At 39.1% G+C, this 14,030-nt stretch overlaps 1 protein-coding gene across 1 annotated transcript in view; it reads right to left on the reverse strand.

Annotated features, from left to right (window-relative positions):
- The window catches only part of il34 (interleukin 34), a 32,859-nt gene that overhangs the window by 1,254 nt on the left and 17,575 nt on the right, over positions 1–14,030 (reverse strand). Inside the window, exons 3-7 of the mRNA XM_062421124.1 lie at positions 12,780–12,883; positions 12,008–12,085; positions 11,569–11,646; positions 10,942–11,049; positions 3,370–3,553 (exon numbers count right to left, since the gene is read on the reverse strand). Coding sequence (XP_062277108.1) covers positions 3,370–3,553; positions 10,942–11,049; positions 11,569–11,646; positions 12,008–12,085; positions 12,780–12,883 — 552 coding nt within the window. The remainder of the gene's footprint in view (positions 1–3,369; positions 3,554–10,941; positions 11,050–11,568; positions 11,647–12,007; positions 12,086–12,779; positions 12,884–14,030) is intronic.

Consider the following 14,030-nt stretch of genomic DNA (forward strand, 5'->3'; position numbering starts at 1 on the left):
GATTTTGACAAGAATATCACTTTAACATCCATATGAGACACGTAACAACGCGGCACTGTTTCCTTGAGGAATGCCATGACATTGTGAGCTCCAGATGCGAGGGTCATTCAGCACACACTATATTCTGTCATACCTAATAATGATTGATGACAGAGTAATTACAGCACTTATCTGCATTTGTGAAACGTTCTGGTTTACTTCCAGCAAACATTGCTGATTGCAACACTGTTCAGTTTTTCATAAAGGTGTTTTTTATTTTCATTTAAGATATACAGGGCTTAGTGCAATTTTAGGACTTTTGCCTCACAGGCACTGCTGAGAAGTAACACTAAAGTGTAGTGTAAAAGCCTTTGATGAAAAATTCCATAGAAAAACTCTTTCTTTGAGTTTCATTCTGTTTATTGCTCTTAAAAAGTTTATTTAAGCTTCTTCTATAGTCGGATACACGAGCAGGATACACCCTTGTCAGGTTGGGGTGTGCAGTTCTACTTAGAGATGTAATAGATTTTACTTTTAAAGGGGACGTATCATGCACATTTCTTAGTCTATTTATATCCCGGGGCTCAACTGGAATATCTTTGCATGATTTACAGTTCAAAAAAACCTCCTGTAAATATCCTATACTGGTCCTTTATGTAGCTCCTCAATTAAGCTCCTGTCTCTTTAAGCTCCTCCTCCCGTTGAGCCCACTCTGTTCCGATTAGTTAGCTTCTGCTAGTTGCCCCTCTGCAAATATAAACAAACTACTACGTAAACAAACAGTAGACGTAGGATTTCGCTTCTTTTTTCTTGTTATTTACTCAAACTTCTCAAACACATCTGTAAATGTTGGAGCCTGAATACGATCCAAAATACGCAAGTTGGAAAGCGCGACCGACCTGTGGAGCAAACTTAGCACAGAAAATCACAGAAAGCATGATATGTCCCCTTTGCCTCTACATGATGTCCAACCTCACATTTCCTGCATTCCTCTTGACTATTAATTTGCTTGCTACTTGATATACTTTTTAAATCTGGTACAAAATAAGCAGAGAAACATGAGCACTGCAGCAAGTGTTGTAGTCCCTCGTGTATTCCAACCCTAACCAGAGTGGGACAATGCCTGTTTTTACTGGACTGGAAATTGCATTGGGGATGAATAATTATCTTTAATTTTACTGACATGTAAATGACATTTATGTAGTGGACCACTGGAGTATTCTTAAAAGAGAGCGAGTTAACTTTATTTGGTACTTAGCTGATGTAATGTAATTATGGGGTCAGCGGTGACTTTCACAGTGCCTTTCACAGTGTTGCACGCCACATGACAATTTCCTGTATGATTTAATTTTGGTTAAGAAATGCAATTTGATGCAGGCCGACATCGGCACATGTTGCCACCTTTTTCACACCTGTCTTCTTGCGCATATCATATGTGCGACGTGCAGATCTGCTGAGAGGTATTCATTTTCCAAGAATAAACATGTTTGCAGTATGTGTAAAGGGTGAACCACTCTTAAATTACCAACCAAACAACAAATAACTCAACAGCTTTAGTCCACTCACTCAGCCTGAGTAGAAGGACAGTGATATCTGCTACTGGAAGTTTTGGCTGCTGCACTGATGAGCCACAGCTTGTGTTTTCATTTGATATTTGGAGTTTAATCATATAACATACAACATAAAGACAGAAACTGCTTTATATTCTGAATGGGAGAATCTTTCTTGTGGTGGTCTGCTGGTCTAGATTAAAGCCCACATGAGGCTCATAACAGTGTTACACTACCTCAATGTTCTGGTTTCCCTCTCACTCACATTACATTCAGTGTCCTTCACGTTAAAGTAATGTTCAGGAGGTTTGGAGGGCCCCCTCGTCCAGAGTGGAGGAAGGTCTCTTCAAAAAACAAGTTAGACACGCCTGCCTCAGCAATCCATATACTAATATTTTTCATGATGCCTCTGATGCCTCTATATGACATACAGAAGCAAAGACCATCAGCAGGAAGATTATTTCTATATAGTTATACTAAATGTCTGCAACCGGGTCAGATTCCCTGTGAAATGACATCAAATGATTTACAATGATACCACAAGGAAGCATGATAGACTACATCCAGTTTTTTTTTTTTAAAGAAATGAAGATGCATGCATGTAAAATACATCACCACAGTCCAATGCTGATAGGATTTTTAAATGTAAATAAAAACCTAACTTTGGTCAAGGGTTGGGTTTTTTTTTTTTTTGGAGACTGTACAATATTAAAAAGATCATAAATTTGCTCTTTTTTTCAATTTGCCCAGCTTTTGTTGAAAGCAGATACAAGGGCCAACAAGGCCATATCAGACCTAGTGCATACTTCTTGTGAACTGAAGCTATATCACTTCCACACCTGCTTTCAAGTGCACACGCACGCAAAATGAAAGACAGATGTTTTAATCCTGCTCAACAAGTAGTGATGCACACTGTTCGGAAGAAGTCACAAATGTCAAAGGTCACACTCAACTGAAAATAAGGATTGTTAAAGTTAAATCGCCTGTTAAATGTCTCTCCCAATTGGGCATCAGTGTACCACACTTCTACTAAAGTTAAATAGTGGTTTTTAACGTTGTATTAACTGCTTTTTATTTACTTCATTCATTTTCAGTTTGCCCCATCCCCATTATTTTGATGAATTACAACAGTTTTACGACGGTTTCGTGGAACAAGCAATAAAAGTGCCATTTCGGTATTTTCTATCGCTGGTGCTATGATGAAAAAGTTGTGTGTATGCTTGTGTCTGTTTGTGAGTTTGGCAACAATTTTGACAAGTAGGAATTCAATAATAAGTATATGTGAGGGTTTTTTTTTTTTTTCTCTATGCAGATCAGTATCGTTTTCTGGAAATATGGTACCACAAAAATGTGTCCAAATGGCGTGGCAAAGGCTTCGGCACGACCCACGGCATCAAAGGCTTTGCTGTGCTTTGACAATAGATGCATGACATGATATAAATGATTACCAAAAAAATGATGGGTATATAACTGTCTCTAGACTCCTGTCAACTAAATTTTGCTTATGCCTCAGCTAATCTCAAACTTGACTTGGTTCCTGATTGATGAATGTCCATTTGACGTGAAAAAATGCACAACCGCTTGCTTCACAAAATCTTTAAACCCATATGAGACATATCATGGCCTGAGTATCTTGGCATGGCTGTTCCAAAAATGTAGATGAGAAACAAATGTTAATGGACCCTTAAACATCAGGACTCCTAAGTATTGGAATGTCCGGTGTGGAGAGTTTAGACTACCTAACAGCTACTATCTTAATGTTATAAACCTGTGAATCATATAGTGAATTGCTTTTTTGTTGATTGTATTTGCTTTTACACATGTCTTATGTTATACTTACAGTCCTGGTGTGCTTCTGTGCTGTCAAAGCAGTCACTGAAGAGGCAGAGCATGGTGTGGCAGAAGTTGTCCAGGAGAGATTTTGGAGTAACAAATCGCCAGCGGGACTCCGGCACTCTGTTAGGCTCTTCTGTTAAATGATCCCAAATTTCTGCGATTGTCTCTGGAAGATCGTCGTCACACACCTGGACATACACACACACACACACACAAACCATAGACACAACCCGGTAAGCTGATTGTACTTTGCGTCTGAAAATGTCAATACCTGAGGAGAAACTTATTACACCTAATCTGCAACATATAAACTCTGCAACATGTGTTTATTTCTTCTCCTGGACATGCTGACACATTTCAGTAATCAAAACTCACAGATTTACACAGATTTCACAGATTTTGTGAAATGTGACACCGCTACTATTTTTGATCTGCGTATAAGTAGAGCTCGCAAATAGTTTTTATGAAACATCTAACATCAAAGAAGATTCAAAGTGAGTATTCCAGCACTGGATATTTATTGCTAGGTCAATATGACATATGACTTGATGAAAAAAGCACAAAGCCTCTCTGTGCTGTGGAAAATGCAAGATTGGTTGCCCATCAAACTTGAAAAAAAAAAAAAAAAAAAAAAAAAATCCAACAGATGCTTTTACATAATGTTGTCAAGTGTCCAGGCTGAACTTCGACTCCTGCAGCCCCCATGCAGTCTATGGTCTGTCTGAGGGTCGATGCCTTACATCAGCCTATATCCAGGGTCTCCACAAAGCTTACAAAACGTTGTGTATGTAGTTGTTGATCTTTAGGTTCAATTTGCTTTCTGTTTTCAGTTTGCATAATCACCTGGCAACAATATTTGTGCACCCACCAGCATGAGACCAACCCCTTGTTCGACATTACTGAGGGCATTGTAACTAAAACAAAGTCGACTTTGTATTATCTTAACAGGATTCCAATTCTCTATTTCAGCCTTCATCGCTGAACTGTGGGCTGCTAGAAGGCCCACCAGTGGGAGGCAGAGGTCCTGCCATATAGTTGGAGTCTTTCTTTTTGTCATTTACAAAGCTAGGTATTATGTGTAAATGTGCTCAAGAATTCACACGCAAAAAAAACCATCAAATCAAAATGCATCATTTCAATGACCAGTTATCGTGTTTTACCACTGTTAGCTAGCTAGCGTTCCCTTGTGTTAGCTAGGCTAACATTACATCTGACATGTCCGACCACCGTGTTTAACTATATATATTTTTTTAACAGTTATGAGTCGACTGACCTTAACAATACCGCTATATTATTTGTTTTTAGCCACTTTCACACATTGTTGTCACACTCAATGTGTAACATAAAAGTTAAGGAGGAAGTCAGATACTTAGGTACCACCGCCACCAGGAATAAAGAAAACACAGAGAAATAAAATGTTAGAAAAAACATTAATAAATCCTTATCTTTCACGATTAGTTTCAGATAAAACAACAACTAATAAATAATGTACATTTCATTTTTACCTGGAAGAAAATATGTCATTACATTAGTAGAGCTGGCATGGTGAAGAGTGTTGGGGGTGTGGGCTGAATGCCATACATTTCTTATGTATGGTGTTCTAAAATTTAAATGAATGCTTTCGGTTAAGTATGTCTGATGCAATTTTTTTGATATCGATCAGCATGTTCTCCTTTTAATATATTAGCGAAATGTAACACTACATAATACACCCCTGTGGTATTAACTAATCATTGTTTTTAGGAAGAAAATGGCCTGTAACCCATTTGATGGATGAGTTTGATCATTTTTTAAATTATGGAGAGTTTTGTGATGTATTTAATCGTCACTGCTCAGTTAGAGAATAGAATGAGCGATGATCATTCCAGTCCCCCTAAAACATGATTCAACAGCTTTTGGTGCATTCTAACATTAGACATAGAAACGAGGCCACTCTGTACTGAAGGTATCAGTTGAAGTAGCAAGCAGTTCACTAATATGTTTATTAGATATATTGAATCAACACTATACTACCTAAGAGGCAATCTATACAACCACTTCTTTCATGAATAATTGGAACCACAACATGTGGATTCTGTGAGAGGAATATTGAGACTCTAGAAGAGTGAAGAGTGAAGAGATGATCTCTCCACCTTTCAGGCCGCTCAGACACATGGTTCAATCAGACTCAGTGATAACATACTAGCGCAAGTTCTTTATAGGTAAACCATAAGACGTGACCGGGCAAGCTGGTGGGCCTTAAAGAAATATCCACGTACCTTGACAGCAGGGGGGATCATTCCCTGTACATATGGAATACGTAACGGAGCGGAGAGATAGTCACGATACGGTAGAGAACATATTTTTTTCATTGTAAACCTGTGCATGAACAGCTTTCATTTTAGAACTGACTTCATTCTAAAGATATGTTACTGCATCCTTTAAATGTGATGTTGATTAAAGCTGAAGTGCATATAAAGAAGAAAAGCTTGGATTGCCGGGTAAACACTTTATTTATAGATGTCACTATTCAAAGGTTAAGCCCCATATCAAAGGATGGAAGAATGAACTCGAGCTATTTGCAAAATCCCTTCATTCCTGTCTTGTGCATTTTCAAACATGCCAGGCCAGTGCTAGAATAGATAGCACAAGGGACAATCCAGCAGATGGCAATAATGCAACATTTATGGATGCCAAACAACATAAAACTCAACAGAAGAAGCTGAAGATTGGGGAGGAGGCCAAAGCAGATGAGTTGTTTTTGTCCAGTGCCAATGTTCTTGTAATGTATTTGATATTCAACAAGTCTGAGAGATCACCTGCAAAAACAGGCGCCAAGTGGATGCACTGTTTTTTTAAATAGGGAAAGTCTAGCAACAAAGCAGATGTAACCAGAACTGTATGAAAACTGTCAACTATATTAAGAAAAATATACTCAAAGTATGAAAGACTTGATGCAGATCATTTGCATAGCTCTTGTACCACAGTGACGTAAGGTGGCTTTAAAGAGGACGTGTGTTTAAACACCTTTCTGAACTGAGAAAAGAAGTGCACACATTTCGGGGAAGAGCAGCACTCCCCTCTCGGTAACTTTGGTGAGAAACTGGCCGATTCATCAGATTTATTTGACCAGTTAAATCAGTTCAATATATCGAAGCAAGGCAGAAACAACACAGTGTTATTGGTTTCAGACAAAACTGAGGGCTGCAAGAAAAAAAAAAGTATTGTTTAGAAAAGAGGAATGGCGGAAGGAAAATTTGACATTTTCACTCCATTTCACAGCATTTGACTCAGTTTGCAGACTACTTCCCAGACAACTCATGACATGGAAACTTCTGCATTTTGTACCCGTTCCCTGAGGATCCTGCCTCAAGACATGGCTCTATCCATTGCATCACACCATGACCATCCCCTATGTATGCGAGTCAGGGTTTTATGTTGTGAAAGGTCCCAAAATCAAAGGCAGGGAACATACTGAAAGCAACTTTGAATGCTACTTTGCATGTCAGCCTCTCACCCATCCCACCATGACTTGATTTCTTTATTTCCCAGAATCAACCCAAAGTGTCTCACTGCGGGTAAGCGGAATATTTATTTTGGTTATTACAACTGACACTGGAATAACATATTTGCAGCCAAGTTTAGTTTTTCTCCTTTTTGTCATTTTATGTTTTTTTCTCATTTCATATTTGGGAAATTTTTTAACAATAAGAAGTGAGCCTAAAGTTACAAAAGGTTGAGAAGTAATTGGACTAGAAAGGAAACTACCCATTTAAAGTCACTAATGTTATCACTCCTATTGATGAGATAAAATACTTTGTGAATTGACCCAGGGATGTGCATTTAACCTAATTACTGAGCTAATTACTACCATGAAGATGAAACCAGATGTGGATCAAAGGCATATGATCGGACTGTGCTCAGTGCAGACTTATTGTCTACTGACTTCAGACACACTGTCTGCGTCAACACAAGGCCATTGGGCCTGCCTTGTACAACATCCTCAACCAACATTGGTCAGTCTATAAAGGCTCTACGCAACAGTATAGACAAAAAATTCTCTATTATATCCTATTCAGGCTAATATATATATATATGCACCAGCAGGTCATCAGCTCTACAGCACATTAATTGTCATCATTTTATTTATCGTGGCAACTCAACAAACCCACACAAGCAGAGTAGGTGTCATCACTGCACGATATAGCATGCATTAGACAGACATCGCACATGTAACATATCCCTCATGCATTCATTAAAGCCATTGTTGCTTCAGTACCATGGTCAGCTCACAAATAACAGCAAATGTACAAGCAGGTCTTTACATAAATCAGCTGTAAAAGGGAAAATAAAGACTGAAAACACACTCACTAACTTCTATGAAAGCAACCACATACAATGAAAACTGGTTGAAATTTAGCCTTGTGCGAAAAAATGATTTAAAATAAATATTGCAGCATATTGACAGTAGGCCTGAAACCCCTTCATGGGGAAATATGTTAGTTAAAAATAAGTAAAACAACGGGCCTACCATTGTCGTTTTCAAGTGCAAAGACCCGGGCTCAGTGTTGAATACAGAGATGATCTCAGTATAGTCCAAAGAGTCACAGAGTTCCTTTTCAAAGGACAGGTTGTTGAGACAACTACTACTCATGGATGTTCTGAGGTCCGTTTTAATTACACCTAAAATGGACAACAGTCTCTCAACACTACAAGAAGTCATAGGAAGTGTGATGATGATTCAAAGTAGTTTGTTGAGGTTTGGAAAAATGTCATGAGCACTTATGTCCAATACTTCCATGAGGGATGAAAATTCCAGCCCATTGGCGATTCTCCAACATAGTTGCTCAATGAATATTGTTCGGCATCCTAAACTGATAAGTAATAGCGTTCACACAGGGTCCACAGAGACTCCTTCTGTTATTGTCCGTCTCTGTCAGTGGTCTGTCAAGAATATCATTCCAGATGTGTCTTAGGTCATCATCATATCTCACACCTGTTGCCTTTCCCAAACTAGTTGTGATCACATGTCCTGCAAGCCTTGCTGGGAGACTTCCCCATCTGGTCCCAGCTGTGATGTCCCAGGTTGTGATTTAATTTTTCTGTATCAGCTATTCTATTAACCTCATTGTTTCTAAATCAAACAAAGCTCTCTTTTAGTCCTTAAATTAGGCTGATACACAGAAACTGACAATGTTGGTTTGAACCCTGTGCAGTAAAATCTCAGTCTGAAACTGAAGCCAACACCCAGTGGTTCAATCACCAGTAATACCCTCTCTGAAACTTCTGCTCAGTTCACCTGTCTGTGCCTGCGTGAACATACCTCACACAAACAGCTACGCATTCACACTTTGACTCATCTTATATATATTAGTCTGCCATGAGGAAATAATAGGTGCCTGGTGTTTCACGGACTTCTGCTTTGATCTTGTGCAACAGCAAAGAGGCTGCTGACTCCAGCAGCTCATTTTAAACATCTGGGCTCATCAAAGTTCCATTTCTGGGCAGCTGCTCTAGATGATTTTGGATCCTGAAACATATTGAACAGTTCTATAAAGTTTCCTTTATTGAGAGCATCTGCATTTTCCCTGTGTCAATGTAGGGGGAATCTACTTGGCACAAACAGAACAATATCCAAAATGTTTTTGAGATGGTCCTTATTCATCTAAATAAATGAACAGTAGAGTACATTTGATTTAACACATTTCCCCAGCCTGTCGTTTGGTTGGCTCTGCAGCTTTGAAACTGCCTGACAAAGGTGCTTCCAGTCCACAAACCTCTGTCTTGGAAATGGACCACCGTCTGTAAATTTTACAGAAAAGTGTGTCCTTAATATCTTCGCCAGGCATGAGCCTGGAGGGGATTGTGCGTTTGGTTGTGTCCATGTATGCATCTGTCTGCAGCTAATCTCACATACTATTGGACCCATATATATTATTTGGGCATTTTTTTGCACACATTTATGACTGTATGGTCAAGGACCTCTCGTGGTTGCAGGGATTCACAGTTTTTTGAAACACGCCTTTGACTGATGTGTTTTATGACGCCATTGGCTGCTGATTATTCACTTCTTTCAACCAGCCTCAGGTGATTAACAACTGCTTCAGTTTAGAATCTTGTTTCCACTACGGACAACCAATCTTCCCTTATTGACACATTAGATCAATCAGTGCAAAATTTTGGTGACTTTAGATCAGCTTGTGTTGAGAATTCAAATGAGGGTTGACAAGATTTCTTGTCATACAACAATGTGTCTCACAGCATAGCAAAAGGCATTCCCAGCCATCAGCTAGACTAAAAGCAAAGCTTGTCTAATCTGTTGCAGGACCGGTTTTGGCCTTTTCTCATAACTCAGAAAATGACATCCATAGAAAAAGTTTGGTCTCATCTTAACTGGAGTATGTGCAGATTAATTCCATACCTGATATGTTATGATCCACTAAAGTTAATCACGATCCAAGAAAAATAAATACCCGTTTTTGTTGTGTTTACCGCCATCTTGAGTGAACATACCCGGTGGAGATCTGCACTTTACTGAGTGCACGCTTCTCGTTTACACTGTATTCCAACCAAGAAAACTGTCCATACCACTTTGAAGCACCTTGATTTTCCCTTCTCTGTATTACAGGGAAATATCTTCAAATGTGTCTCTGAAGGCGGTATATCAATTGCAGATAAATCGGCAGGTAAACAACCATCAGACTGACCAGGTGAGAGCACTGGCACTAAGGAGCCAGTGGTCGGACTAAAATTCTTGTGGATCGTGAAGAAGTGGACTTGCTGGACTTTGTCAATGAAGGCAGTGCCATGTCTTTTGCTTATTTAAAATAGCACATTAAAGAAGTTTGTTTATCCATTGTTGTGGCTGTAACGTTTCATAGGCTGAACCATGACAACCAATTCAATTCAAGACGCTTCCTACAACTTGTTTCAACGGTTATGTTTTAATCCGGAGACAAACAGACACAACATGTCAACGATGCATCAATTTTATATTTATTTGCTTTCTTACATACATTTTTATATTTTTTGTAACAAAATGTACTTTGATCATACTTGGCTTGGTGCGCCAGTGCCGCCAAGGCTCATCACTGGCTACATGCCCGAGAGATTGGTTTACAAAGTTTTCTTTAAATTGCTGTTTTTGACACTGGTCAAACATGGTTTTACATCCAGGACTCATATTTAGACTGAACAAACTGAGCTGGAGTTTTTTCCACACAGTAGACTAGTTGGTCAAATATCAGCACTGATGAGACACCATCAGAGCAAAACTACATTTGGCAAACCGTTGCAGTACTCATTACCGTGCACAAAATCCCTCATACACTACTCGCTGAATGATCACTTTGAGTACTAAATTCACTCCAGCTGAATTTTAGTTGGATTATAAATAGAAGCGGCATTTCATTTTCTAATGATAAGGTCAGTCATTCCTTATATTGATTAATAGGATCAATGTGACATCCCTCTCCTGCCAAATATCCTCTGACCCTTGCATTCTCAGTGAAATTCAGGGAACTTACTTATTGAATTGCTTCATGTGAGGAGGTACTGAATACAGATGTGGTACAGAGACATGAACATTTTGCCTTACCTCGGTGGTATGCAACCCGACAAAGACTCCCTCGGCATCCCTGAAGCGCCTTTCCAACTCGGCGGTGTACGGTCGCGAAGGATGTCTCTCTGGCAAAACCCGGATGATCTGTAATTTCAATTTGTATTTAGTTAAACAGCAGAACCCAAGCAGATCAACACTACTTTGAAAACAGGACTAATTTAAAAGGTTATAAATCAAGCAACCTGTTTCTATCTGAGTAGCGTTTGATTGGTGTCACACAGTGAATGGTTGTACGTCGTTCTTTGTTTGTTAGCATTTTATGACCTTCAATCAACTTAAATGACCATTTTACAGCTGTTGTTAAAAGAAACAGAAAGAGAGGGTCCATTTTTTTCACCCATTTGGGCAGTTGAATGGTTTTATGTCCCATAGTATGTAATTATCTAATTCTTTATCTCTCAAATTCAAAATGAAGTTAAGTGGACATGACTGATTACAAATAGACCACTTGGAGAGATGCTGGACAGGTATTCAGGATTTGGTCAACAAAAAAAGAAAAAAAAGAACACGCAACATTGAACCTGTTGTGACTAATTATAAATGAAAATGTTTATCACTAGTTTTTTTGACAAATTGCATCTTGACACAGATACTGTTCCTTACCTTTTTTAACACTCCTTGGTTAACCCGGAACCACAACCTTTGGAGAATCAAGTCTTCCAACCCCTCCACCTGTAACCTCTGATGGGTCGAGGAGAGGAGAGATGTAATCAGATTATATGAATCTGTGATAGGAAGAACGATGTTAAAGAGCAAAGGATGACACATTTATTTCAGTATTTTACGAGCATGTAGACTACAGTGCACCACCATGTTGCACTCAATCATGTACATTTAGGGAGGGAAGAGACAGATTGGAAGGGGAGTAAGTAAACTGAGGTTCAATCGTAGTTGGATATGTTCTCACGCAGCCAGACCTTTGTCTGATAGTATTCTCGTGAGACTAGTAGTACATATGAACCGCATCATGCGAGGAGTCTCTCCCACTATGCCCTCAAAGACAGAGACAATAAATCAAAAGACAGCGTTGAAAAATCTTTACCATTCTGTTGATGGTTGACAGTTTAAAGACTTCCTTCTGATGAACCCTGATGGTATAGTTGATAGGGAAGTTGTGCTTCTGCAACACAAATGGGGAAAAAAAACGAGAAAAATGTGTTTGAGTAATTGGCTGTGACATGTTCTATCAAAACTAGTAAATTTAAACAAATTCTTCCAAAATTACATATAAGTTCAATAATGCACAAAGCAGCCATAAATATGTCATGTTCTATTAATAGTTAAGTTCCCATCTGGGCCCTTCAGTAGTGATGTACTTTGTTCAGGTTATACCAAAATTGGATTAGTATGGGTCTTACTAATCCAATTTTGGATTAGTAAGACCCAAGCCTAGAGCCGCCCCTGAGTAAGGCCAATTAGACCTTTTTTTTTCTTTAAATACCACTTCATGACAGTGATTCAGCAGCATCCAGGATAGTTGGATAGAGGGACAGCACTGCTCAATTGAAAGTCATTCTGGGACTAGCAGGAAGTCACTACCTTATTTACAAGGTAGTAAGTGGACAAAGCTTCTGATAATTACCCCTAGATGACCCCAAATGATTTAAAGATCAAAACATATTATATTCCTCTTAGGTTGAACCTTGCTGTTTGTCTTTGAGGGTCAGGGGTGTACTGCAAACTTGACTTCCACTGTTCTAACCTCCCCAGCTGGTCCAGACATTCGGGCCACTGACCTCCCACCCACGAGGCAACTTTGCACGTGCCTCCACTTTCACATTGACATGCTTGCAAACACGCCATAATTTTCTCACCATGTACCGTCGCCTGTGGTGGAGGCTGTCGTTGAGGGTCTTCAAGGGAGTGCACATGCTGGCTGGTGTCAGGGCCTTCAAAACAGGCATTAGCAGAAGTAGGCCTATAAGGGGCGACAGAACATGAGATTAATTGCACTCATTGCACTCACGGAATGCTGAGCATGTCACAAAACCCGTACATAGAGAAAGAGGACAGACTTGTTTGGACTGTATATGGTTTGACTAAGTCAGGGTTGTGCATGTGTGAGAAATATAGTACAGCCAGCACAACCAAATCTATCCATACTCGATTTACATCAGCACAAAGAGTTTTTAACCTGACAAAGAGCCATGGATCAAATGGTTGTCAGGGTAGATGTTTCACAGTTAAAAGATGATATCGTCACCTTTTCAAAAGTTTCAAACCAAAAAAAAATTCAGACATAACAAGATTTTCAAGCACCTCAAAACTCACCATAGTTTTGGTGTAGTTTGCATAGTTTGTTAAATGATTTGATGAAATGTGTTTAGCATCAACCAACCATCACATCACATATGAAAAATAAGACCTAACTTGTGGAAGGTCTATAAAATCCTTTGTTGGCTGTCTTTGTGTGAAGGTGACATTTAATTTCCCCTCTAAGGGATTGATAAAGTACCTCTTATCTTATCTTAAAAATGTCAGTAAACAATGAGAATGCCTGTCATAATTTCTTAGAGCCCATGTGGGCTTTTTCACAAGCTTCAAATCTGCAACCGGCTGCAACCAACTGCAATATTTGGCATTTCTCCTTTAAAAAAAAGGAATAATCATTGCGGATCTAGTTGCAACTAATCAACCTGTCACTAGAAATCAATATGTGAGGATTCTCAGTCATGCAGGCCATTGTCTATGCAGAGTTAAGTCAAGGGCAGCTTAGTCGTTCTGTAATGCACTTCAGATCTGACCTGAAGAGGTATTTTGGATGAGAGTCAGGTCGCCCTGACTAAACCCTTCAGGATAAACTAATCAATTAACCAAACAAGGCATATTTTCAACAGTCACATATTTTGGAACCCTATGCTATACTACTGGCAATTACACAATGACTTCTGTCATTGGTCTGGCTCTTTGTCAGGAGATCCTTTCCTTCTCTTTCTTTTTGCCTTCTTTCTTAAATGTCCTCTAATCAATCAATTCAATATAAATGGTAAGGTAAAACATGTATTTGTGTCCTAAAATACGTCACTGAGCACTATCGTATGAAACATTAATTGTCATTTCTAATC

The sequence above is a fragment of the Scomber scombrus genome, chromosome 6 (assembly GCF_963691925.1).
Source record: "Scomber scombrus chromosome 6, fScoSco1.1, whole genome shotgun sequence".
Taxonomy (NCBI): Eukaryota; Metazoa; Chordata; class Actinopteri; order Scombriformes; family Scombridae; genus Scomber; species Scomber scombrus.